A 27,091-nucleotide genomic window follows, 5' to 3' on the forward strand; every position below is an offset into this window, starting at 1 on the left:
ATGCAGAATTTTCCTCAGAGCACTCTGGGAGACCGGTGTTTTTTTTTTGTATTGCTATGCAGTCTACAACCTGACCCTGTATTGCATGTTTCTGCTTAATAAATCTTATCTCAGTCAGCCTGGCTCTATTCTAGTACATAGCCACATTCCTGCTCCTCACTGATTGGCTGAGGACAGTTCAATGTGACACGAGGCTGAGAAGGTAAATACACCTTACTGCAGACGAGCACATTATATCCAGCGCAGGAGATTTGGGCGCAGCCAGCACCACCATAAACTGTAACAGGAATTACGATTATAGTAGCGCACAGTGAGTAACTTCGGCGCCTTCAGAACACTGAGCTGAAGTTACTTTTAAAACCCTGTCACTCGGCCGCCAGCAATAGCTGGCAGCCAGCAAGCTAGATATGACCATGCAATTTCTAGGAGAAAGGAAAAAAAATTATGGGCTGGAACCCACTACAAAACGCTATTGCAAACGCTAGCGTTTGGTATGAGTGGTTTGTAAGCAATTTAATGAACGTTTTCGGGAGCAATTTTAAAAAGTGTAATCAATTTGCCAGCGGTTGTTTAATGATTAGCGTTTTAAATTCTGATTGGTCCTTTCAATTAATTTTGTTACAGTGTGCAGTGATGTAAAAACGCTAGCAAAATCGCTTTGTGTACATTTTGCCGAGCGATTATGCCAGCGTTTATATACTTTACATTGCAGAAAAAACGCTAATGCTGCATGTCCTGCATTTGCGATTTTGGTAATCGCAATCGCTCCAGTGGAATTTGGCCCATCCATTAGACCCCCCTCAGCCCTTGCAGTGCGCAAGTTAATCTATCCTTGCTTGATTGGTGCTGTCTGCCTCCCCTCCCCCAGCCTCAGCAGTGTACAGGTTAATCTATCCAGGCTTGATTGGTAATGTCTGCCTCCCCCTCAGCCCTAGCAGTGCACAGGTAAATCTATCCAGACTTGATTGGTGCTGTCTGCCTCCCCCAGCCTCAGCAGTGTACAGGTTAATCTATCCAGGCTTGATTGGTAATGTCTGCCTCCCCCTCAGCCCTAGAAGTGCACAGGTAAATCTATCCAGGCTTGATTGGTGCTGTCTGCCTCCCCTCCCCCAGCCTCAGCAGTGCACAGGTTAATCTATCCAGGCTTGATTGGTGCTGTCTGCCAGGCAGCGGGAAAGAGCTGGGTCAGCAGAATCCAGCCTGGATCCGGCTCCTGCTTGATGTCGCTGGATCTAATTTCATTTGTTAAAAGCCTTAAATAAATGAAGTGCGGTGGCAGAGCAGCTGATCTGGCAGTTGTGTCGGTGTAACACTTGTGTTTTTATCTCTATGGCACGATTGTCTTTAATATTCCAGTATAAACGGGAGGCGTGTGTTTTTAGATTACTTCTGGTGAGTGAGAGCGTCCTGGCATGCCTTCAAGCGTATCTGAGCTCAGAACTTCCTCTCTGCTCTAAAAGATAAGCAACAGCAATACAACCTTACAGAAAAACCTTTCTTTGTTACAGCTGATACAAATCCTGCAATACATCTGCAGTGTGTCTACTTCCTGCTTTCATGGAAGCAGACATAGGGTTAACATCCTGTGTTTACAAATTAGCTGACACAGGTGAAAGTGCAAATTACAGTTGTGGTTAGTCACAGATGAGGGGGAATTAGACAGGCTAAACTCTCTAAATATATACAGGGTGGATTTCTCAGTTATTTTTCCTGTCCTGTGCAAGCGTTCAGGTCCACTTTAAAGTAAAGCTGCCAATATTTTCCCCATAATATAACCTAGAGAGCTGTAGCAGATGCCAGAGAAGCCCACTCCCATTTTCAAACCTAGTTTTTATAAAAATAACTAACCAATCAAATGCTGCATAAGGGCCCCGTCTCCTGGTTTGAGTGGCTTCCTGTTTGATGGCGGGAGCCATGTGCTGTCAGGTTTGCTTACATTCTGGTCCGCATTCTATCCAAGAGTCTTATTTAGTAGATTATAGCTTGCATAGCTGTAGGAAGTGCAGGTATTTCCTCAAGGGGTGAGGAGGATCAGCATAGCCTGGTGAGTGTGTGGGAGGTTTCAAAGAATAGGGGCGCATCTTTAGGAACAAGGCGTGGCTTTATTGCATTAAAAAAGTATTGAAGAAAGGGAGCTCTGGGCTAACTTCCATGTATATATAATTAATTAATTTATTGGTAATTCATGATGCAAAAAAGACAAACATTTAAAAAGACCCCATCTAAAAACAGATTCCTAACTGGCCAGCAACAAGCATGTGTCCCTATGTAGGCGTGCACTCCCTGCGTTGACAGGTATCAATCATGCATGCATATATTATTCTTCAGGCCCAGTTAGAACTGAAATGGTGACCACCAATATCCAGATCCGGCTCACTTGGTTCTCTTCAACTCTGACCCCGTGTGCATGTACAGCACGCCTCTCTGTATAGCTACGCAACCATTACTGACACCCAAAAGATATGTCAAACCTCTACCGGACTTCCCGCATAGTCTCTGAGATGTTGCTACTTCATAGCCATATAGAGCAGTTATGGCAGACGGATTTCCGCTCACCGCGCGATTCCTCACGTACCTCAAGCAGGTCTACGTGGTGCGGGAGCTGATGATCCCAGCCTATGCTGCATACATACTTGGTTTTGGCGAAGAGTGGAAAGCAGCCGTTCACGGCGAGTTTACAAGGCGGAAGCCAGGAGGAAGGTTGCGGAGGCACGGGGAACAGAGAACACGCCCACCGGACATCGGACGTCACACACACGTGACGCGTTTCATCCCAAACAGGATTTCATCAGACGTACAGCGTCTTAAAGGGCACCCGCTTTTATCCCCTTACGGGTACATTGTCCAATTAAAATTCCAACAGCCTGTCATACTCATCCATATGTAGCAGGGCCGAAAACGGACATGGTTCCAAGGACCTCTCAACGGGTGGAGGATTCCAATACTATAGGAAGACCTTCATATTCAGGTCTTTATTAAGACCAAATGGCATTAAGCTTCCACATTTATAAATCAATTCAGATTCTTTCTTTCTCAATTCAGAGTCAAAGTCCCCTCTTCTCCAGCTGATATTTAATTTATAGATACCCATGACCTGCAAACCTCTAGGATTTGAGTCATGGCAAGTTTTAAAATGCAGGACCATGGGATTTAGCTTCTTTTTATCCACATTTGGGTTTCTTATATTTGCTACATGCTCCTTTATACGGGCATTCAATGCCCTGTACGTTTTCCCCACGTAAATTTTATCACATGGGCAGCGAATTTGATACACAACTCGTTCTGTGCTGCAATCAATTCTGTCATTAACATAAAACTCTTGTGATCGATCAAAATTGTGAAATTTACTGCCCATCAATACATATCTGCAGATATCACATCCAGCACATCTAAACATACCTTTCTTCCCTGTCACTTTCCTAGCGCACCTGTCCCAACCGAACTCACTGCTCACTAGCAGGTCATTAAAATTGGCACTCCTTCTAGCAGCCACATGGGGATAGTCTCCCACAATTTTCGCCATGTTCTGACCTGGATACCTTTAAAAAGGAGGCCAAAGAGCTAAGTGCAAGGTTGCGGACAAGGGGGTACCCCGGCAAAATTGTCAAGTCTGCCTATCAAAAAGCCCTAATAAGGGAGAGATCCACCCTTTTGGGATCAAAGGTTGATCCTCAGAGACGTGCACCTGCCCCACGTGGACACAATGCTGAAGCTGGTGTTTCAAGGGTCATATTGACATATGGGGCGCACTTTAAAGAAATAAGTGCAATTTTGAATAGACACTGGGATTCTATTGTGGCGAAAATTGTGGGAGACTATCCCCATGTGGCTGCTAGGAGTGCCAATTTTAATGACCTGCTAGTGAGCAGTGAGTTCGGTTGGGACAGGTGCGCTAGGAAAGTGACAGGGAAGAAAGGTATGTTTAGATGTGCTGGATGTGATATCTGCAGATATGTATTGATGGGCAGTAAATTTCACAATTTTGATCAATCTCAAGAGTTTTATGTTAATGACAGAATTGATTGCAGCACAGAACGAGTTGTGTATCAAATTCGCTGCCCATGTGATAAAATTTACGTGGGGAAAACGTACAGGGCATTGAATGCCCGTATAAAGGAGCATGTAGCAAATATAAGAAACCCAAATGTGGATAAAAAGAAGCTAAATCCCATGGTCCTGCATTTTAAAACTTGCCATGACTCAAATCCTAGAGGTTTGCAGGTCATGGGTATCTATAAATTAAATATCAGCTGGAGAAGAGGGGACTTTGACTCTGAATTGAGAAAGAAAGAATCTGAATTGATTTATAAATGTGGAAGCTTAACCCTCCTGGCGGTTTGCAAAAAAATCGCCAGGGGGCAGCAAATCTTTTTTTTTAAATTTTTTTTTTTTTTTTTCATGTAGCGAGACAAAGTCTCGCTACATGATAGCCGCTGCTCAGCGGCATCCCCCCAGCCCCTCCGATCGCCGCCGGCGATCGGAGATCCGGAGATCCCGTTCAAAGAACGGGATCTCCTGGAGGGCTTCCCCCGTCGCCATGGCGACGGGCGGGATGACGTCACCGACGTCATCGACGTCGTGACGTCAGAGGGGACTCCGATCTGCCCCATAGCGCTGCCTGGCACTGATTGGCCAGGCAGCGCACGGGGTCTGGGGGGGGGGGGGCGGCCGCGGCGAGAGGAATTGCGGCGGATCGGCGGGTAGCGGCGGCGATCGGGCACTGCACGCAGCTAGCAAAGTGCTAGCTGCGTGCAGCAAAAAAAAAATTATGCAAATCGGCCCAGCGGGGCCTGAGCGGTGCCTTCCGGCGGCATAGCCCGAACTCAGTTCGGGCTTACCGCCAGGAAGGTTAATGCCATTTGGTCTTAATAAAGACCTGAATATGAAGGTCTTCCTATAGTATTGGAATCCTCCACCCGTTGAGAGGTCCTTGGAACCATGTCCGTTTTCGGCCCTGCTACATATGGATGAGTATGACAGGCTGTTGGAATTTTAATTGGACAATGTACCCGTAAGGGGATAAAAGCGGGTGCCCTTTAAGACGCTGTACGTCTGATGAAATCCTGTTTGGGATGAAACGCGTCACGTGTGTGTGACGTCCGATGTCCGGTGGGCGTGTTCTCTGTTCCCCGTGCCTCCGCAACCTTCCTCCTGGCTTCCGCCTTGTAAACTCGCCGTGAACGGCTGCTTTCCACTCTTCGCCAAAACCAAGTATGTATGCAGCATAGGCTGGGATCATCAGCTCCCGCACCACGTAGACCTGCTTGAGGTACGTGAGGAATCGCGCGGTGAGCGGAAATCCGTCTGCCATAACTGCTCTATATGGCTATGAAGTAGCAACATCTCAGAGACTATGCGGGAAGTCCGGTAGAGGTTTGACATATCTTTTGGGTGTCAGTAATGGTTGCGTAGCTATACAGAGAGGCGTGCTGTACATGCACACGGGGTCAGAGTTGAAGAGAACCAAGTGAGCCGGATCTGGATATTGGTGGTCACCATTTCAGTTCTAACTGGGCCTGAAGAATAATATATGCATGCATGATTGATACCTGTCAACGCAGGGAGTGCACGCCTACATAGGGACACATGCTTGTTGCTGGCCAGTTAGGAATCTGTTTTTAGGGGGGTCTTTTTAAATGTTTGTCTGTCTTTTTTGCATCATGAATTACCAATAAATTAATTAATTATATATACATGGAAGTTAGCCCAGAGCTCCCTTTCTTCAATACTTTTGCATTGTCTGATTATTAAGGTGAGACGGGCGCTATATATTGTTATATAGTACTGGGTTTGATATCCTGTTTGCTGGTGTTGCTTTATTGCATTAGTTATTTTGTGATTATCTACTAGGGTTGGGGATAAAGTAACAGTTGTATGGATTCAGTTGGCGCAGGCAATGAAAGTTGCTCATATTCTTCTTTAGGAGTTGACAACTGTGTTGGAGGTACTATAATAAATGGACAGTAGATGGGGGTGTAGCAGTTATCTGCTATTCTATAGCACTATTCCATTATTCCACTGGTTCCAGTTCCCACCTGTGTTTCAATGATTATATCTTGCATTGTTTACAGCCTTGTACATTCTAGAAAGTTGTTTTTATTTTGTGTTTTGTTTTTTTCATAAATCGCTAAAAAAACAAGAGGAGGAAATTAATCGGTTCCTCCTCTACCCACAATTATTTTCTCTGCATGCTATAGCTTTTTAGAGACACATTAAAAAGAAAATATCTAAACAGAAATCTGATAGTTTGTGAAAGGGAGGAGGCAGACCTCCCGGAGACTGAATTAAGCTTGGTCTGTAACGATTTACTATTTGCTAAATGCTTTCTTGAGTATGAGGCGTCGTGGAGGCTTCTAATGACTCATTGCCTTGGCAGTGGTCATGTGACTCTGGATTCTGGTCAGTTCCCATGTCACAGCCATTGTATTTCCGATCGATATGAAGCATTGTGCTCTCTGTGAATTTCCTGCAGCACTCAGTCTGCGGACATCGGCCATTAGCGGAGGTAGAGGAGGGATCAGGCTAGACCACATAACAGCCTGAGCTCCTATATGACAAGCCAGGGTCGGTAATATGAGAAAATCATGTATGCTGGAAGGCTGTGTATTGATTTCTCTTTTCTCTTTTTCCTAATGAGCTCTCACCCTGTAGGCACATAAGGGCTACATCATGTATTGTAACTACTGCATTCTGGTTTAAAGCTAATGGGAACCTAAGGAGAGGGAAGGGTCTGGGTCCTATAAAGCCTTACCGGTCCTCTCCCAGTCCCCTCCTTCCAGCAATGTCATCCCGTTTGAATCTCCTGCTGTGGGAGGCTTAGGAAGTCTTTGGGAGCCTGAGTGCTGCCAAAGAGGGGTGGCTTTGTACTGCGCATGTGTGAGTGTGCTAGTGCAGGCGCTGTACACAACCGCCCATCTTCAAGAGCGATCGGGCTTCCGAAGCCTCCTGCGGCGAAAGAGAGCCGTATTCAACTGACCGATCGGTCAAGTACTGCTACTGGGGATCCACCGCTGGAATGTGACTAGGGATGATCAATGAGATGCAAATGTTTCTGAAATTATGCTAATTTTTATGCAAATGTATGCAGCTTGACATTAAAACTTAGGTTTAAATTGATTGATCGATTTTCAAGCAGGATATATTTGCATAAGAATTTGCATACATTTGCATCGACTCTGAAAAAAATGCATATCTGTGATCATCCCTAGGGAGGAGCTGGAAGGCTCTACACGGCCCAGAGCTTTTTTTTTTTTTTAGGTTCCTGTTAACTTTAAACACCCCTTAAAATGTGATTTGCTCGCTAAAAATTGTAAAATTAAAGAAAAAGACATGCATAGAAATGCAAAGTTAAACGCACTACAAATTACTTTTTTCTCCTTTGTTTCTGTCACATAATACTGCAGTCACTACTACTGCCAGATCAGAAAGATTTTGGACTAGGCCATCAAGTCATGTGGGATTCTCACAATTACCTTTTTTATTCTTTACAAAAACACTCTTTGGAAAGTATCTATACGGAGATGCTAGTGGGTCTGCCTACGCTCTGCAAACTATTTGGGCACTTGGACTGAGCAACTGCCATTCAGTGAGGGCCCATTTCCACTATCGCAAATTCGCATAGCAATACAAGTGAATGGGACTGTTTCCACTTGTCAGGATTCCTTTGCGTTTTTCTGTGCAGAAAAAATTTGCATGGCAGAGCCATCAGAATTCGCATATCGCATACGGCTATGCGAATCGCATACAATGTATTTAATAGGAAATTCGCATGAGGTTTGGGTATGCTCTTCCATTGTTTCTATGCGAATTCGCATAGAAACAATGGAAAAGCGCACCAGCACTGCCATAGTTAAATTCGCATACATCGTCATCCATGCGAATTCGCATGAAAATTCGCATAGACCCGCATGCGAAATTCGCATCCGCATGCGAATTTTTACCGCGGCGATTCGCACCGCACAAGTGGAAATGCAGCCTAAGTGTTTTTGTAAATAAATTACCGTAATAATTAAGAATCCCCCATGAGGAGATGGATTAGTTCATAACCTGGCAGATTTTCACTTCCTGCTGTAAGTGATAGGGACATAGGTAAAAAGTAATTTTCTAGTGCCTTTTACTCAAGGAGAAATCTGTGTATTTTAAATTGTCATTTTTCTCAATAGTTGACCTTTAAAGTAGGATACAACTCTGACATAATTCAATAAAAAGGTGTTTTCCTACTTTTTATTACCCATACAGCTACCATATTTGCTTTTGTGCACAAGTAAAATTGTCTGTTTACAAATGACAAGTTCCCAAAGTACAGTTTATGTGCTCTGAAAGAAGGCTGCCTTTGCATTGTATTGCACAGCTGCTGTATTTATGTATTGAAATCTATTCAGTGATCACTTCTCTACTCTCTCTGCTTGTTCAGCAGAGAGAGCTCATTTTCAGCACAGCTAGGAATGTATACTCATTGTAGCAGACAAAAAATTACATTATCACCTCTTCGAATGCGGCAGCAAGCATTGAAAAAGAATGCTGTTATGCTACCAGCGGTTTTTGTGGTAGAGTAGATTTTATGCTGTACATTTTTTAGTGCAAAGAAGGAATGCAGAGTTTCATACCACTTTAATTTCTTGCTCATTGGGCTGTATTTTTATGATCCTGACTCTGGCTCCAGCTGGTTTTCTACACTTGAAGAATTTTAAGATTAACTGAAGATTTTAGTAGAATTGCAACAGTGTTACTTTATTTGAAAATGTAGGTTCCTACTGTTGCAACGCATCCTGTTGCAACAGGATGCGTGGATTGGGGGGCTGGCCCTGGAGCTGCGCAGCCGCACTAGCGGCAATGCGGAGTGCGCGGCCAGGGCCGGCGGCCATCTTGATACAGGGAGAGAGCCCAACCCTGGCCAGGGTCGGGAGCCGTCCGGGGGGGCTATGAGCGGCGGGGACCCGGCGGACCGGCACGGAGGGCGCGGACGGCATCCTCCGTGTCCTACAAAGTTACCCAGGTATATAACTTTTTTTGTTTTTTTTTTAAACATTTGGCCTCGGAAGTCCTTTAAGACAGGGAACACACTTGTCTTTCAGTTTTCTGCGCGCATTGTTCTGCATACTTTTTCTGCACACCAATTGTGTTTCCTGCCTAAAGTCTCATACACACATCAGACTATAGTCTTTGGAAAATGAAAGATCACAGACCAATCTTACCACCCTTCATGTAGTATGAGAGCCATACCTACACAGTCTATTCTATGGAGCTGAACTCCCCATCGGACAGAAATCTTTGCAAGATGCTGCACACAAAGATGCTGTACAGACACAAAAGATCAATATCTGCAAAAGATCTGTTTCTGCCAAAGATCCGTTCCTGCAAATTGCATTCATAGTCTGAGATCTGCAGATCATCATACACACCTTGTTTACCTGACATTCATCTGCAAATCAGACAATCATCTGCAGATCTGAAAATCCATCCTGGTGGATCTGATCTGCAGATGAATGTCTGTTAAACAAGGTGTGTATGATGATCCGCCTAGTGGATCGCTCAAAACCAGTCTTATCAGCTGAACGAAGGACTGTACACATGCCCGATTTGATGTTCGGACGACTGAACGACGAAACGTCCAAACGACCCATCGTTTAAAAAAATTAGACGTGTGTATGGGCCTTATGAATGCATTTTGCAGGAACGGATCTTTTGCAGGAACAAATCTTTTGCAGATACTGATCTTTTAAATGTGTACAGCATCTGTGTGTGCAGCATCTTGCAAAGATTTCTGTCTGATGGGGAGTTCAGCTGCATAGACTAGACTGTGTAGAGTATGGCTCTCATACTACATGAAGGGAGGTAAGATTGGTCTGTGATCTTTCATTTCCCAAAGACCATGGTCTGATGTGTGTATGAGCCTTAAGCCTCAGCATGGCCAACGAGCATGCAGCTTAAAAATGGGCCAATGAAATCCACTTCCTGTCCTTTTTTTTTTTTTTTTTTTTGAGGCCCCAAGCTTGCATATAACTTGAATAAAAGGTGCCCATTAACAGTACAATTTTTTTCATCAGATGCGATCTTTCAACACGATTTGAACGATCGTTACTAATTGGAAAGCAATTAACGTTCCCATATAAAAAACTTTTAAATTCTGACTCCATTATAAAATCCAACTTTCGGATCGGTAATTTTTCTTTTTCTGATCGACCAAAGAATTGTATCAAATCGATTTGCGCCACAAACAGCAGTTTTCTATACAATTCTATCATAAAAAGTGTGTTGAAAGATCGAATCTGAAGGAAAAATTGTACCCTTAACGGGCACCTTCTGATGCAGTAGATAGTGTGGCTAGGACCATTGGCTTGACTTCCTCTGTGGATGTAGATTTATGCCCATGCAGGCTCTAGAAGAGTCCATTTCATCTTCCTGTATCCGTTTACATCTACAGATCTGTCATAATTCACTTTATCCAGCTCTGTTTATCGCTGCTGGAAAGCCATTATTTTCCCCTTATAAACGGATTTACTAAAGCGAGTTTTTCTGAAACCACAAATTAATTTTCCATCTCCATTTATTTAATTGTCGGAGATCTGGATAACAAGTCTTCCCATTTATTTCATTATTTCCCGAATTCCCAGGAAATTTTCGAAGTGCGTTTTGTGTAACAGGCAGGACGTGATTAATAACCGCTGGTGGATGATTATTGCGGGCGGTTGTTCCGTGCTGTGATTATGGCGAGCGCCTGTGGGGGGGGGGCTGTGGGTGAAACGCATGCATACATATCCTTTCATTGCTTAGCAGAGGCCTGCTAGTGACAGGAATGTAAAATGACTCATTTCTGTGACCCTCTTGAAAATGTGCGTCGCCATAAATCTCCGAAGACCATCAAATCCCAGATATTACTGTAAAACAAAGAAAGCCGAAGCATATTCTGCGACAACGCCAGAAGCATGATATACTGGCACATGCTTACTAACTGCTTCTGTGAGGTTGCTTGTAAGTCAGATTTCTTGGTAGGCAGAGTTGTGTGCCATACATAATGATGCAGGCAGTGTGGTGGCGTAGTACCCTCGCCTTGCAACGCTGGGTCCATGGTTCAATCTCAGCCAGGACACTATCTGCACGGGGTTTGTATGTTCTCCTCGTGTCTGCGTGGGTTTTATCCAGGCACTCCGGTTTCTTCCCACATCTCAAGAATCGACAGATTCTCGAAATTGGCAATAGACTATAATACATACACTACACAATATAAACATAACTATGGCATTATTATTATTTAGTATTTATATAGGGTGGACATCTCCCACAGCGCTGTACAGAGAATATAGTCTTGTCACTGATTGTCCCTCAGAGGGGCTCACAATCTAGTCCCTACCATAGTCCTGTATGTATCATGTAGTGTATGTATTGTAGTCTAGGGTCAATTTAGGGGGAAGCCAAATAACTTCTCTGTATGTTTTTGGGATGTGGGAGGAAACTGGAGTGCATGGAGGAAGCCCACACAGACACTGGGAGAACAGACAAACTCTGTGCAGATAGTGCCCTGGCTGGGATTGGAACCAGGGATGGGCTCACGGGTAATCACAAGTTCGTAAGGACTCGAATTCGTAATTAAAATGAGCCTTAATTGCCGCAGCTGGAGGATAAGGTGCTATTTACCCACAATTACACCATACTGCCTGCGCTCCAATTAGCTTGCACGCATCCTGTTGGACTCATTGCAAGCCGGAAGGAGTTTTTTACGCCGTGGTGAGGCTTGCAATGCGTCCAATAGGATGCGTGCAAGCTGTTTGGAGCGCAGCGAGGAGAACGGAATTGTCCGAATTCTCAGATTTCATGAGACCGATCTCTTTCTGATCCAGTCTGATTAGAGAGAGATCTCTTGGCTGCCCATACACCAATTCCGGATTTGATTTCAACATGAAATCTCGTGAGAAGTTGGCCTCGCAATGCCGCTGTTCCCCCGCCCCCCGCATTGTAAACTCACCTGTTCCGGCTGGCTCGACTATACAGCTGCTCTCGGTTGACTCAGATTTCAACCCCGACCACCATCACACCAAACGCTGCCATGTGGTGGTGCATGTACCGCCTGGCGTCTGTGTGATGTCACATGCCTGGTGGCTCTCGGGGGAGACAAGAGATAAGAGCTGGAGTCGGCACAGCTGGAGCAGGTGAGTTCTTCAATACAGGGAGGGCACAATTACATTTGGGATGATAGCGGCCAGGGGTCTGTCGCATTCGTCGATTGCATCCAATCCACCACATCAGTATAGTAAATACATGTAAAAGAGCAGCGCAACAGGAGCTGCCAGAGGGGAGGGGCTAGGTCCTATTTCCTATTAGCCTGTGGATGAAATGGGAAGACAGAAGGTTACCCCCGGCGCTGTGATGAAATATGGTACTTGCAAAGGAAAGTTTAGATGGTGAATTACTGGTGCCCAGAGTCCTCTCTCAAACCAGGGCAGTGCAGGGTCTGGGGACGGGCACAAGTTGAGTCACCTGTCTACAGGCATCCTACCTTTTACTTTCCTTCTGTACCTCTCTCTTTTATTTCTTTCTCCCACTCTCCTGTGTCTGTCTCACCATCTCTATCCCATTGTCTCATTTTAACTACTGTTACGTATTTATATAGCACTGACATCTGCTGCAGCACTTTACAGAGTACATAGTCATGTCACTGACTGTCCTCAGAGGAGCTCACAAGCTAATCCAACCATAGTCATAGTGTAATGTTCTACCATAGTATTATTATTATTACTAGTAGACTTAAGTCTGTTTAAAAATAGGCTCTAGGTCTCTTCAAACCGTCACGTCAGTGCACATGTGGGTGCACCGTCTGCCGCGCACATGCACACCCGTCCACGTCCTCCTATCCCAATGGCTGTCCGTCCTGCACATGCACAGTAGTGCAACACATGGACACAGGGACAGGATGACGCAGGGAGACGCTTAGGGTTTATTATATAGGATTATGTATTTATATCAGGGCTGTGGAGCCGGTACAAAAATCATCCGACTCAGACTGCTCATTTTATGAAACCTCTGACTCCAGGTACCCAAAAGTGCTTTGACCCCGAACGCTCAAAAAATGCTGCATGTCCTGCGATGGCCATTTTGGTAATCGCAATCGCTCCAGTGGAATTTGCCCCATCCTTTAAAGGGACTCCGAGCTCTAAATAAAAATGAAATTGGAACTCACCTGGTTTAATCGCACATGCACGTACTGTCACGCCGGCCGGCGTGATGACATGAGGCGGCCGGCGTGGTGACTACAGACGTGACGTTTCAGGAAGAAGGAGCCCGACACTCAGGCCCAGTGGCGCCGGGGAGCAATTTCTGGCCAGGCCCTGGGAGAAGAGCCAGATGGACGCCAAGGGACCTCCTGACCTACGGTGGGCTGCAGAAAGCCCCAGGGGAGTACCAATTTCGTTTTTATTTAGAGCTCGGAGTCCCTTTAACATTAGCCGAGCGTTTAGGGAAATTGCTAGCGTTTTGAATCGCTCCCTAAATGCTCAAAAAATCACTCTAGTGGGTTGTAGCCCTTAGGTAATATTAAATGAGGTGGCAGAATATGCAACAATATATGCATTCACATTGTGTCATCAGACTTTCAGTGCCTCCGTGACTGATACTGCAGGCAGAACACTCCAGTGGCTTTGTCTGGAGAGTTTCCACTGGACATAGGAGTAAGTAAAGGTGGCCACTAATGGTCCAATTTCTGGACTGTTAGTGGCCACCTTAAGCAAGATGTGGAGGAATCTGAAGTACCTGCACAGCGGTACAGACCGCACGGTGAGCCGGCTGGTTGCCTTTCTTCGCCGCCCGCATGGATTCTGCTGCTTGTGATTACTTCCAGTTATCCTGACAACCATGCAGCATAAGGAGCCACTGGACTTCCTGATAGTGCACACTGCCTGGTCCACTTACTGCTCCCCCCTTCCACTAGGGGGCCCCGGGGCCGGCTTCTCTTCTCTGAGTAAGGGAAGATAAAGGGGACAAAATAGTGCAGACTGCATTGGAAATAAATCCTGTAAACAGATACTGCTACTTGCTGAATAAAAACTTGCACATCAAAGCATTTATAGCTGCATGTCCCAATCGCAGCTGTCTGCACTATTTTGTCCCCTTAATGCTCCCTTACTTAGAGAAGAGCAACCGACTCCTAGTGGAAGGGGGGAGCAGTATCCAGGCAGCATGCAGTATCAGGAAGTCCAGTGGCTCTTGTGCTGTATGGTTATCGGCAGCGGTTATCTGGATTATTGGAAGTTATCACAAGCAGTGGAACCTTTGCGGGCGGTAAAGAGAGGTGACCAGCTGGCTCACCAAGCGGTCTGTACCGCTGCTCAGGTACTCTGATTCCTCCACATTTCAAGTTTTGGTTTTCTGGCTAGTTTTAGTGTTGGGCTTAGATTGCGATAGTTTAATGTTAGAAGTAGGTAGGTTAGTGTTGGGGGTAAGTCAATGTTGGTGGTTGGTGGGTGTTCGGCTTAAATAGCAGTAGAGTAGTGTTAGGAGTAGGTAGGGGTAGGTTCGTGTTAAGTGTAGTTAAGGGTAGGTTAGTGTTAGTCTCAGATCGCAGTAGAGTAGTGTTAGGAGTAGGTTACTGTTGGGGTTGGTTTAATGTTAGGGGTAGGTCAGTGTTAGGCTTAGATAGCGGTAGAGTAGTGTTAGGACTAAGTAGGGGTAGTTTAGTGTTGGGGTTAGGTCAGTGTTGGTGGTAGGTTAGTGTTGGGGATAGGTAATCAGATTCATTTATTCGCCAAGTGCGACAGGCCTCACACCCGGAGTTATTTGTGGACACATGGCAGTTGGCAACTACAACGACATAAACATAATTTTAACAACATGAGCATAGCAACAATGTGCTAGCAACAGTAGTACAATTACAGATTGCAACCCCCCTGTGCAGAACTTGCATGAATTAGAAACGTATGGTATGAGAGTCAGCTTATGGGCAAGCGCTCAGCTTGAGTTGAAGTGGACGACCGCTTGGGGGAAGAACGTGTTACATCTGGTGGTATTACAGGGGATGGATCTGTAATGGCCTGAGGGGAGGAGGTTGAAGAAGCGACTGCCAGGGTGGGAGGGGTCGTGTGTGATCCTGTTGGCCCTGGACCTCATCCTCCTTGTGTGGAGGAGGTCCAGAGGGGGTAGGGGTGGCCCGATGATCTTCTTTGTGGCATTGATCACTCTCTGGAGTTCTTGTCTGTCCCTTGCATTTGCCCCGAGTACCAAGCAATGATGGAGGTGCAAAGGGCAGATTCAATAGTAGCAGTGTAGAAACTGGACAGTATCTCCCTCGGCATTGCAAACTTCCTCAGCTGCCTCAGGAAGAACAGCCTGTGCTGGGCTTTCTTTTGGATTGTGGTGGCAATTATGTCCCATCTCAGGTTCTCAGTGATGGTGATACCTAGGAACAGGGAGCTGTGTACCCTGGAGACATCAGTTCCATCAATGGAGACCGGTCTGGGTGGCGATGCGTTCCTTCTGAAATCCACAATCAGTTCCACAGTCTTTGTTGTATTTAGTATGAGATTGTTGTCCTTGCACCACCTGTAGATCGGCTCAATTTTATTTCGATATTTATGCTCCCTGTTTTCACCAGTGAGTCCTAGTATGTTGGGCTAGGTCAGTGTTAGGCTCAGATAGCGGTAGAGTAGTGTTAGGTGTAAGTAGGGTTAGTGTTAGGAGTGGAAAGGGGTTAATTAGTGTAAGGAGTAGGTGGGTGGTGGGTAAGTCTAAATAGAGGGGTAGGTAAAGTGACCGTGATAGGCAAAATTACCAGTATTCTACTGTTGGTGTCGGCATCCCCCACCACTACAGTACCTGTATGCCTGTTTTCAAGACCCCTTCTGGGATTTCGGGGAACATTTTAAAATGAACCAAACGTGAGAGACCTATGGATGCTGCCATATGTATTTCCTTTAAAACAATACCAGTTGCCTGACAGTCCTGCTGATCTCTTTGGCTGCAGTAGTGTCTGACTCACACACCTGAAACAAGCATGCGGCAAATAGTCAGACTCCAGTCAGAAACATCTGATCCGCATGCATGTTCAGGGTCTATAGCTCAGGGCTCGTTTCCACTATTGTGGTGCGGAATCGCCTGGATTCCACCGCTGATGAAATTGCATGCGGATGCGATTCCCCATGCGGTTTTTGCCGTGAATTCGCATAGGTGAGGGTATATGCGATTTTAAGCATGTCACTGCCTGTGTGAATTTACATTGGTACCTATGCGAATTCGCGCCAAAAAACGCATGGGGAAACCGCATGCGATTTCCCTATTAAATACATTGCATGCGATTCGCATGCATTCCACTCGCAGGCGAATTCTGCGGCTCTTTTGTGCGTTTTTTTCACCGTTGAAAAAACGCACCTCAACAACGCTACAGTGGAAACAGGCCCATCCACTTGCATTACATGTGCGAATCCGCATGCGTGATTCGCGATAGTGGAAACGAGCCCTTAATGTTTTGTGGGCAGAGCTTCAGCAGCACTGCCAGGCAATCTGCATTGTTTAAAAGGAAATACTGGTAAATAGTTCAGCCTCCATATCCCTTTCACTTCAGGTGTTTTTTAAAGTGGACCTGAACTCTTGCTCAGGACAGATAGAAAACAGAGGGAAATGCACCCTGTATGTACTTAGAGAGTTTATCCTGTCTAATCCCCCCCCCCTATCTGTGACTAATCACCACTGTAATTTGATCTCTCAGCTGTGTCAGCTGGCTGGCAGAGAAGGTAATATATAAACACAGGATGTTAACCCTATGTCTTCTTTCATGAAAGCAGGAAGTACACACTGCAGATTTATTGCAGCATTTGTGTTGGCTGTAAAAAAAGAAATGTTTTTCTTTAAATGTTATTATGCTGCTGCTTATCTTTTTAGAGCAGAGAAGAAGTTTTGAGTTCAGGTCCGCTGTTACCTTCCCTCGGGCCCCAGAAACGATTCGTTGGTTATGTGAATGGATCACTGTCATGGTTGCTAAATAAACAAGCAACTGTTTATACTGGAGTGTGCCACCCTTAGGATTGTTTTTGCTTATCTGGTCCTGCACCTCAGGAACGCTGTCTGACTCCTCTTCTGCTATTTCTTATTGTAACCAGAGTCTTCCTTTAATTTGTTGAGCAAGGCAGCATCGGGCCATGTGACCAAACATGAGCACTGCAGGGTCCTCACTGGACAAAGAAATGGGCATATTTAGCTTTTCCATTTTACAATTTGTTAGATGGGTAATAAATGACTTAGCGACACGATTCCAGCTCTGCTTTTTATTCAAATTTTCTGTGCGGGAGGATGGACTGCGTGTGCAGCTGATAGGCACGCCCTGCATCTGCCTCAGGCTGGGAATGCGGTGGAGTTATCGCTTCTCTTCAGGTACTTGGCTCCCATCATGATATTTTTAGACCTTCATAAGCCTAAATAACAACGTCAAATGATGTGTCAACAACAGATCAACATTTCATATTGTATATTTTAAATTACACTTCTATCTGTGCATTCGCTGTGAACGGACCCGCTTTCTTGGTGGGTCACTGAAAATAGGGTTAAAGGTGGAGTTGCTGATGGCAGAAAGACGTCTAAAAGTGCTGAAGTGAATTTATCGACTGCCTACAGAGCGTTTCTGTAAATCTGAGATCCCCCCCGGGTATAGATAGGACGCAGCCGCCCCCCCCTCTGTATTTGCCTTTCTGTATATAGTGCTGATCTCCGGGGATCTGGTCTGCCTAGCCTCCTCCATCTCCTGTGCAATTACCAGCTTCCGCAGGCTGCCATTCCTGTAGGTGTCGGAGCCTCATCTGTCACGTAGGAGGGAGAGGCGCGTTAACAAATTGTGTTTTTGTAGGGCTGAATTGTCTAAGTGGAGGGCGAGAGCTAAAAATTCTCAGCTCGTTAAGCCGGGCTCTGGGGAAAGCGATCTCTGAGCGTGAGTTCAGCTTCGCACCTCTAACAAAAAACTGACAAGAATAAAAATTTGCACCACCGCCTCATCCGGTGATGATGCGTCCTTCATTTAGAGGCTTTGTTTCTGGTACATCTTATTTGTCTAGGGTTTTATAAGTTCCGTGCTTAGTTACGGCGATCTGGTTGTCATGTGGGTGGCTAGTAAAGCCGATAGGTAGAGGTACATCTAAAAACGTAGTACTGCGTGTAACATCTGTCCTGCAGGATGAGTGTTAAAGAGAACCCGAGGTGTGTTTAAAGAATGTTATCTGCATACAGAGGCTGGATCTGCCTATACAGCCCAGCCTCTGTTGCTATCCCAAACCCCCCTAAGGTCCCCCTGCACTCTGCAATCCCTCATAAATCACAGCTGTGCTATGAGGCTGTGTTTACATCTGTAGTGTCAGTCTCAGCTGCTCCCCCGCCTCCTGCATAGCTCTGGTCCCTGCCCCCGTCCCTTCCCTCCAATCAGCAGGGAGGGAAGGGATGCAGGCGGGGACCGGAGTTCTGCAGGAGGCGGGGAGAGCAGCAGACTGACACTATAGAGATAAACACAGCCAGCTCTGACAAGCTGTTTGTCAGCAGCGTGGCTTTGATTCAAACCCACCTCGGGTTCTCTTTAAAGCAGATCTGAACTCAGAACTTCTTCTCTACTCTTAAAGATGAGCAACAATAAAGAAAACACTTCTTTGTTACAGCTTACAGAACTCCTGCAATAAATCTGCAGTGATTCTACTTCCTGCTTTCATGGAAGCAGACATAGGGTTAGCATCCTGTGTTTACAAATGAGCTTCTCTGCCGAGGCAGATGGATCAAATTACAGTTGTGATTAGTCACAGATGAAGGGGAACTAGACAGGCTAAACTCTCTAAATGCATAAAGGGTGTATTTCTCTGTTTTCCTTCTGTACTGTGCAAGAGTTCAGGTCAAATATGAAGTCTCGAACGCATGCTAAGTTACTCCCTCTGAGACAGTTGTTTGGCAATATCTCGGAGGAGCGTCTAGTGCGTGTGGATGTATTGTTATCCCATGACTTCATTGACCGATGGTATTACTATTTATTATTAATATTTATTGTATTTATAAAGCGCCAACATACTACGCAGCGCTAGAAATAAATAGGGATACATACATTGCAACAAGGGGTGACAGAGAGGTAGCAAACGGTTATACAACACAGCACAAGGTTATATTGCATATCAGGGTATAAAATGCAATTTACAGAGACCCGGCAAAACAAGTCCGAGTTAGTCTATGAGAAGGGTGTCATTGCTGGGGTGGTAAAATTAAAGGATGTCCGAAATGACATGATGAGATAGACATAGGTATGTACAGTGCCTAGCACACAAATAACTATGCTGTGTTTCTTTTTTTCTTTCTCTGTGTGAAAGAGTTAAATATCAGGTATGTAAGTGGCTGACTCAGTCCTGACTCAGACAGGAAGTGACTACAGTGTGACCCTCACTGATAAGAAATTGCAACTATAAAACACTTTCCTAGCAGAAAATGGCTTCTGAGAGCAAGAAAGAGATAGAAAGGGGAATTTCTTATCAGTGAGGGTCACATTGTAGTCACTTCCTGTCTGAGTCAGGACTGAGTCAGCCACTTACATACCTGATATTTAACTCTTTCAGTCAAAGAAAGAAAAAAAGGAACATAGCTTAGTTATTTGTGTGCTAGGCACTGTACATACACATGTCTATCTCATCATGTCATATGTCACTTCGGGTATCTTTTAAGAAGGACACACTAAGGGAGAGAGGAGGCCCTGCCAAAGGCTTACAATCTAAAGGGTGGGGGAGGGACACACAAGGTAGGACTGTGGAAAAGGTGATTGCCTGAGAGAGTTAGTGTGGTAGATGTGGGGTAGGCCATTTTAAAGAAATGTGTTTTGCGGACTTGCTTGAAGGTGTTGAAGAAAGGGGCGAGTCTGAGGGGGAGTGGAATGGAGTTCCATAGGGTGCGGGCAGCTCTTGAGAAGTCTTGTAAGCGTGCATGGGAATGAGAAATGCGTGGGGAGGTCAGACGTAGTTAATTGGAGGACCGCAGAGGGCGGGCAGGTATGGCAAATCGCTAAACGACAATGGAGGAGCAATCACGTTGTGTTCTGACTTACACGTTGGCAGAATACTTTCCCTTGTGTGCTGCCTGTCGGTGACCTTTGAAAATGTGTAGGGGTCTTAAAATGAACCAATGGTGAAAATAAACTAATGCAATAAATGACTATCTGTATCCTCCTACTCCTAAAAATGACTTTTAAAAGTATCCCTGGGTTTTCTTTTATATTTAAACATTTACAAAGTAGGTTAAATGTTTTACTGCCTCTAATCAGTATCAGCCTATTAAGTGTCCCAGAGTGAAAATACATGAACTAAAGACCTTGTCCTACCTCTTCCCTGTCCCCAGAAGTTGTATTCTGCCAGGAAAACATTTATGACTGTAATTTTCTTATAAGTGATGTTTACTATATTCCCGACAACAGAAGCTGTCACTTGCATGCCTCTTTCAGGCAGCAAAATAAAACAAGTAAAACAGCCTGGTTATTAATGTTTTGTACAGTACATACACATGTTTATCTCATCATGTCGCATATCGCCTCGGGTACACTTTAAAGTGGACCTTAACCCATGCACTGGACAGAAGTAAAACCTAGAGAAATGCACCCTGTATGTGTTTAGAGAGTTTGGACTCTTAATTGCCCCGCATTTGTGTCTAATCACAAGTTGTAATCTGATCTCCCTCTTGTGTCACGTGACTGCCATGGCAAATAAGGGAGATAAGCTAATTTGAAAGCACAGGGTGTTAAGAATATGTCTGTTTCCATGAAAGCAGGAAGTAGACACACTGCAGATTTATTTTAGGATTGTATAAGCTGTAACAAATGTTTTTTCGTTAAAGGTTTTTATGCTGTTGTGTATCTTTTAGAGCAGAGAGGTGTTCTGGGTTCAGGTCTGCTTTAAAGGGAAACCAAGGTGAGCGACATATGGAGGCTGACATTATTTCCTTTTAAATAATGCACATTGCCTGGCTGTCCTGCTGATCTACTTCCTCTAATACGCTTAGCCATAGCCGCTGAACAAGCATGCAGTCAGATTAGATATTTGACTAAAGTGTGACTAGATTAGCTGCATGCTTGTTCCAGGTGTGTGCTTCAGACACTACTGATCAGCAGGACAGCCAGGCAACTGGTATTGTTTAAAGATAAATAAATATGGTATCCTCCATATGCCTCTCACCTCGGGTTCTTTATAAGGTATATCACTAACGGAACAATCTTCTGAAATGATTGTTCAGTCTCACAAAAGGGGGGAAATGTAACCAATCGGATGCAATTCAGTGGAATTGATCCATTTTTTCAGTTCTGGAATGGTTCCATCAGCGGCGCTACCCGACCAATTGTATGATCAGTCGTTCGGGAGATTGTGTACCGTTAATTCTGGTTTATTGACCTCCACTGTGCGTTTAGTTCCATGAGTTTTCTTGTCCGCTTTGCCGGCGTCAAGTGCATCCTGCGCATGCATACAGCACCTGCGCAGGATGCTTGACGCCGGCAAGGCGGAGAAAAAGACGCGGGGCCGGAGGACACTCAAGGAGCGGCGTGGGCACAGGGTGACTGCAGGGGGCTTGGGGAAGCCCCGGGTAAGTAACTTTTTTTTTTTTAGGTTCCAGGATCAAGGTCCCCTTTAAAGCAAACCTAAAAGGGGGGGAGGGGGGTATGATGAATTGTATGTGTAGTAGAGATAACAAATAGAACATTAGTAGCAAAGAAAAGAGTCTAATTTTTATTTTTTCCATTATATGGCTTTATTTTATAACCTGCATCATGTCACATTTTCAGTTTAGAAACCACACCAAACCGAATGGTTGTGGTAAAATTGATTGCCGCACTGTGTAGGGGGTGATGAGCGCATACCTGCATTTCCTCCCGCCCCCCTCCATCTGCCGCCGTTCATACTCTATACACTCCGGTGTGCGGCGACTTGCTTGACCTCTGCCCCGGACATACTGTGCCCTGTGTGCGCAGTATGTTCTTCCCCCTTCGCTTCTGGCTGGCGCATAGTGCAAGGCTCAGAAGCACGCTGTCCCCTTTTTGCTGCGTGTGCGCTCCATTACACCGAGCGTCACATGATTAGCATGTGACGCTCGGTGTAATGGAGCGCACACGCAGCAAAAAGGGGACAGCGTGCTTCTGAGCCTTGCACTATGCGCCAGCCAGAAGCGAAGGGGGAAGAACATACTGCGCACACAGGGCACAGTATGTCCGGGGCAGAGGTCAAGCAAGTCGCCGCACACCGGAGTGTATAGAGTATGAACGGCGGCAGACGGAGGGGGGCGGGAGGAAATGAAGGTATGCGCTCATCACCCCCTACACAGTGCGGCAATCAATTTTACCACAACCATTCGGTTGTGGTATCCTTTAAGCGACAAAACAAAGCAGAAATAATGGCCCTTTGAACTTCCCTGCAGTAAAACCTTATCTCAAGCTGTTTCTCAGGCCTGGAACCCACTAGGAGTGCTTTTCTGAGCGCTTTGTGATTTGAAAAGGTCTTGCTAATGTAATGCTATGGTTGTGATTCCACTTGAGCGATGTTATTTTATAAAAATCCCCCATAGCATTACATTAGCAAGACCTTTTCCAAATCACTAGCAGGCTCATTGACTGATTGTGGTCTGATTGTTAGTGCCAAATGGGTTTGGTTGAGTATTTCAGAAAACTGCTGATCACCTGGTATTTTCACTCACAGCAGTCACCAGCATTCACACCTAATGGTATGGGGCTAGTTTCTGCTGTCTGTTGTTCATCCTTAAAGGTTAATGATTTTTTTTTTCAGAGGCCCTGTAGTGACATATAGAATACAGTAAATTATTCAGGATACCCACTTTCTCGGTAATAATTCTTGTTTCAGCATCAGAAAGACTTCCTATATCCACTGAATATATTGCTGTATATTGGTGACCCCGCCCTCCCAGTGAGGCTTATGCTGCGTACACACTTGCGATAACTATCGTTTGCAAGGAACGATAGTTACCAGACGAACGATATTGGAATGCAACGATGGGATGCAGCGATCATCATACACATTTTAACGATCGTTCTCGCAGAAAAGAACGATCAGAAGGATATGTTGCGTACATATTTATATAAAATAAAAAAAAAACCACTGACATGGAGTTACAATAGATACAAATATATGATTGTTAACTTGAGCACAAAGTTTAATTGAAATGAGCAATGTAACAATCTTTACGGCCGCGCTGCAAAGGAAGTACTGAAGCTGGGCAGAATTCAACGCAGGCACATTGGCCCTTGTAACGATCGTTCTCGGCCGATGTCTGTACACACTATAGTTTTGTAACGATTGTCGGTAGATACGATCCGTCAGGTTGGATATTTCCATCTTCCCGATGTCGTTCTTTTGTCGTTCGTGTTAATGATCGTTTGGTAGAGTTCTTTCCCCGATTGTCGGCGGAACGATCGTTAATTAGCTGTTTCAAACGACCGTAGTCGCCAGTGTGTACGCAGCATTAGCCTAGGCTGTTTAGATATGCAGAATCCCTCACCCCACCCCGCCCAAAGCATTCTGGGAGACCAGAGCTCTTTTCCACTGGTTTTGGAACTGTGTAACATTCCGCATAGCTGTACCTGACAGGACTAAAGATGTTGCCATCAGTGATAAATGTCAGAATGCAAATCATGGCGAGAAAATTTTTCAATGGGCAAACACTGACTAAATTTAAAAAATCATATTGTAAAAAAAAAAAAAAAAAAAAATTGTGATATTTTGACTATAGATGCTCTTTAGCAAATAGCATGAAAAGGCTACAATGACAGGCTTAGGTATACATTTAGGAACTGTAGTGTAATGTACAGAGTAAAATTACTTTTTTATTTTTTTATTTATTTATTATTTTTTTACATTATTCATTGATCGATAATTTAAGATTATTTAGTCAGTGTTTGCCCATTGTAAAATCTTTCACGTGCTGGTTCAGAGACCACTTATCATTACCGTATTGATTTCTATTGATAAAATAATTCCATGTTCTGAGTGACGAGCTAGGAATGTTCTTGTTTCTCTCCATAGGTTCCTGCTTGTCTTCTCCTGCCTTGTCCTCTCGGTCTTCTCTACTATTAAAGAATATGAAGAGAAATCGGAAGGAGCACTTTATATACTGGTATGTGGGGCGAAAGTATGGCAAGTATGGTTTGAAGTTCTAGGGAAGGTGGGTGGGGGGGGGGTGGGGGGTGGGGGGAGATATATTTGCCTCTGTCTTGTGCACCAGACTGTGTGTAGGTACATTGTGTGCCATGTTGCAGGCCTAGATAAGAGTTCATTTGCATGTCTGTATTGTAATCGCCACCTGCTTGGTAGTTTCTGAACCACTTCTTACTTTCTTACCCGAAATGCCTTCAAACCATCCTATTTCCAGCTTGGCCCATTTCCCTCACAGGTGCTGACTTGTGCTCCTCAGATAGAGCTGTGCTGCTCCCTCACCCAATGTCTCCATGCCCCACCACCTTGTGTTGCCCTGCAGGCCTGTGCCCCTCTGTACAACAGTTTTCCATCCTGTTCCCTACTGTAGCCCTGGCCTGGCCGTCTGTAGCCTTAATAGCACATCTAGGAAAAATACTGCTCCCCTTTACAGTCCCAAGTAACAGACAAAAAATTCCAAGATTACTCTTCCCTTCCACATAAAAAAATCCCTAATCAGATTAGGCCTTGGTCACAAATTAGGCCTCGGTCACATTTTAAGCCTTGGTCACAGATTAGACCTCGGTCATAGATTAGGCCTCGGTCACAATTTAGGCTTCAAATAGGCCTCTGTCACAGATCAGGCTTTGTTTGCAGATTAGGCCTGGGTCTCAGATCAGGCTTCGATTAGGCCTGAGTCACTGATTAGGCCTCTGTCACAGATTTGGCATGGGTCAGAGTTTAGGCCTCGATAAGGCTTCGGTCACAGATTAGGTTTCGGTCACAGTTTAGGCCTTGGTCACAGATTAGGCCTCGATTAGGCTTCGGTCACAGATTGGGCTTTGGTCACAGATTTGGCTTCGATTAGCTTTCAGTCACAGATTAGTTAGTTAGTTTAGGCCTTGGTCACAGATTAGGCTTTGTTTGCAGGTTAGGCCTCGGTCACAGATTAGGCCTCGGTCACAGATTAGGCCTTGGTCACAGATTAGGCCTGGGTCACAGATAAGGCCTCAATTAGGCTGGTGCCACAGTTAAGGCCTGGGGCACAGTTTAGACTGGGGTCACAGATCAGGCTTTATTTGTAGATTAGGCCTGGGTCTCAGTTTAGGCCTCGGTCACAGATAAAATTTCGGTCACAGATTAGGCCTGGGTGCACAGATTAGGCCTGGGTGCAAAGATTAGGCCTGGGTGCACAGATTAGGCCTCGGTGCACAAATCAGGCCTTTTAGGTCTGGGTCGCAGATTATCCTTCGGTCACAGATTACCGTAAACCCTTAGGCCTCTGTCACACAGTCCTTTTAGGCCTTGTTCACAGATCGGGCCTCATTTACAGATTAGGCTCCTGAAAAGCTTCATGTATACTTTGTATTCTATGGGCTTGATTCACAAAGCGGGGCTAACTGTTTAGCACGGGTGTGTTAAACAGTTAGCACGTGAAGTGCCGTTCGCAGACTTTTGCGCACGCAAAGTGCCACGATTCGCGCGATCGCAGACTTTTGCGCGCACAAAAGTCCGCGAACGGCACTTCACGTGCTAACTGTTTAACACACCCGTGCTAAACAGTTAGCACCGCTTTGTGAATCAAGCCCTATATCTCACCACGTTTGGCAGCCAAGTGTTCAACCTTGACTCCTCATTGATCCCACCCAAGATTGTACATTTGAATGTCAGCATGAATTATATTCTGCTCCTGCCTTCTCTTTCTCCCTTTAGGAAATTGTCACCATCGTGGTCTTCGGAGTGGAGTACTTTGTGCGGATATGGGCTGCTGGCTGCTGCTGCCGATACCGGGGGTGGAGAGGAAGGCTGAAGTTTGCCCGCAAGCCATTCTGCGTCATTGGTGAGAAATAGAAGGCGTGGTCACACTTATGAATGAGCTAGGATCAGGATATTGGAAGCATTATTTTCTGCTCTTGGTAGGCTTGTTTGCTGTCCCCTTATTGTTGGCAAAGCATGGTTTATACAGTGGTTTGAAAATGTATTTGGCCCCCTTGAAATTTTCCACATTTTGTCATATTACTGCCACAAACATGAATCAATTTTATTGGAATTCTAGGTGAAAGACCAATACAAAGTGGTGTACACGTGAGAAGTGGAATGAAAATCATACATGATTCCAAACATTTAAAAAAAAATAACTGCAAAGTGGGGTGTGTGTAAATATTCAGCCCCCTGAGTCAATACTTTGTAGAACCACCTTTTGCTGCAATTACAGCTGCCAGTCTTTTAGGGTATGTCTCTACCAGCTTTGCACATCTAGAGACTGAAATCCTTGCACATTCTAATTTGCAAAACAGCCCCAGCTCAGTCCGATTACCTAGACAGCGTTTGTGAACAGCAATTTTCAGATCTTGCCACAGATTCTCGATTGGATTTAGATCTGGACTTTGACTGGGCCATTCTAACACATAGATATGTTTTGTTTTAAACCATTCCATTGTTGCCCGGGCTTTATGTTTAGGGTATGTGTCCTCAGGGGCGCCTCTAGCCATTTTGTCACTCCAGTCGAGAAAACCTGTGAATCCAACGCTTCCCCCCACCCCGTCCCCGTCCCCGATGCCCCCCATGAAAATAATCAAAATAATCAATAATAATGCAGCAGTCTTTCACTAGAAAACAAAAAGTAATCGCAATACAGCAATGTTTCATCAGAAAAAAATCATGATGTGGCCAGCGTTTCCCCATAAAATAATCGTGACTGGCCAGCGTTTCCCCATAAAATAATCATATTGCAGCAATGTTTCGCTAGAAAATTATTATAATGTGGGCAGCGTTTCTTTCGAAAATAATGTAGCCTGGTAAAAAAAAAAAAAAAAAAAAAAGCATTTACTAACCTGCCAGAAGTCTCCTCTCCTGGTGACGTGCAGCTCCCCGATGATGTGTCTGCAGCCAGCTGAAAGTCCTGCGCTGACAGGCAGAGAGCAGGGTTACGGGAAGATGGCGCCCAAAGCCCTGTACTGGAGACACAAATAGTCTCC

At 45.1% G+C, this 27,091-nt stretch overlaps 2 protein-coding genes across 9 annotated transcripts in view; one reads left to right on the forward strand and one right to left on the reverse strand.

Annotated features, from left to right (window-relative positions):
* The window catches only part of PPDPF (pancreatic progenitor cell differentiation and proliferation factor), a 230,667-nt gene extending 216,684 nt beyond the window's left edge, over window positions 1-13,983 (reverse strand). For 3 of the 5 annotated variants that reach the window (XR_011025342.1, XR_011025348.1, XR_011025341.1), the window contains exon 1: window positions 13,744-13,862. Coding sequence is in view for 1 of the 5 variants with exons in the window: in XM_068263704.1 (XP_068119805.1) it covers window positions 13,744-13,847 (104 nt within the window). In the remaining 4 variants the exon portion in view is untranslated. Of the gene's footprint in view, window positions 1-13,743 lie in introns of all 5 variants that reach the window. The other 2 variants (XR_011025349.1, XM_068263704.1) reach the window with 2 other exon arrangements.
* The window catches only part of KCNQ2 (potassium voltage-gated channel subfamily Q member 2), a 183,771-nt gene that overhangs the window by 41,136 nt on the left and 115,544 nt on the right, over window positions 1-27,091 (forward strand). For all 4 annotated transcript variants that reach the window (XM_068263700.1, XM_068263696.1, XM_068263697.1 and 1 more), the window contains exons 2-3: window positions 24,006-24,096; window positions 25,827-25,953. In XM_068263700.1, coding sequence (XP_068119801.1) covers window positions 24,006-24,096; window positions 25,827-25,953 — 218 coding nt within the window. The remainder of the gene's footprint in view (window positions 1-24,005; window positions 24,097-25,826; window positions 25,954-27,091) is intronic.

The sequence above is a fragment of the Hyperolius riggenbachi genome, chromosome 12, assembly GCF_040937935.1.
Source record: "Hyperolius riggenbachi isolate aHypRig1 chromosome 12, aHypRig1.pri, whole genome shotgun sequence".
NCBI lineage: Eukaryota > Metazoa > Chordata > Amphibia > Anura > Hyperoliidae > Hyperolius > Hyperolius riggenbachi.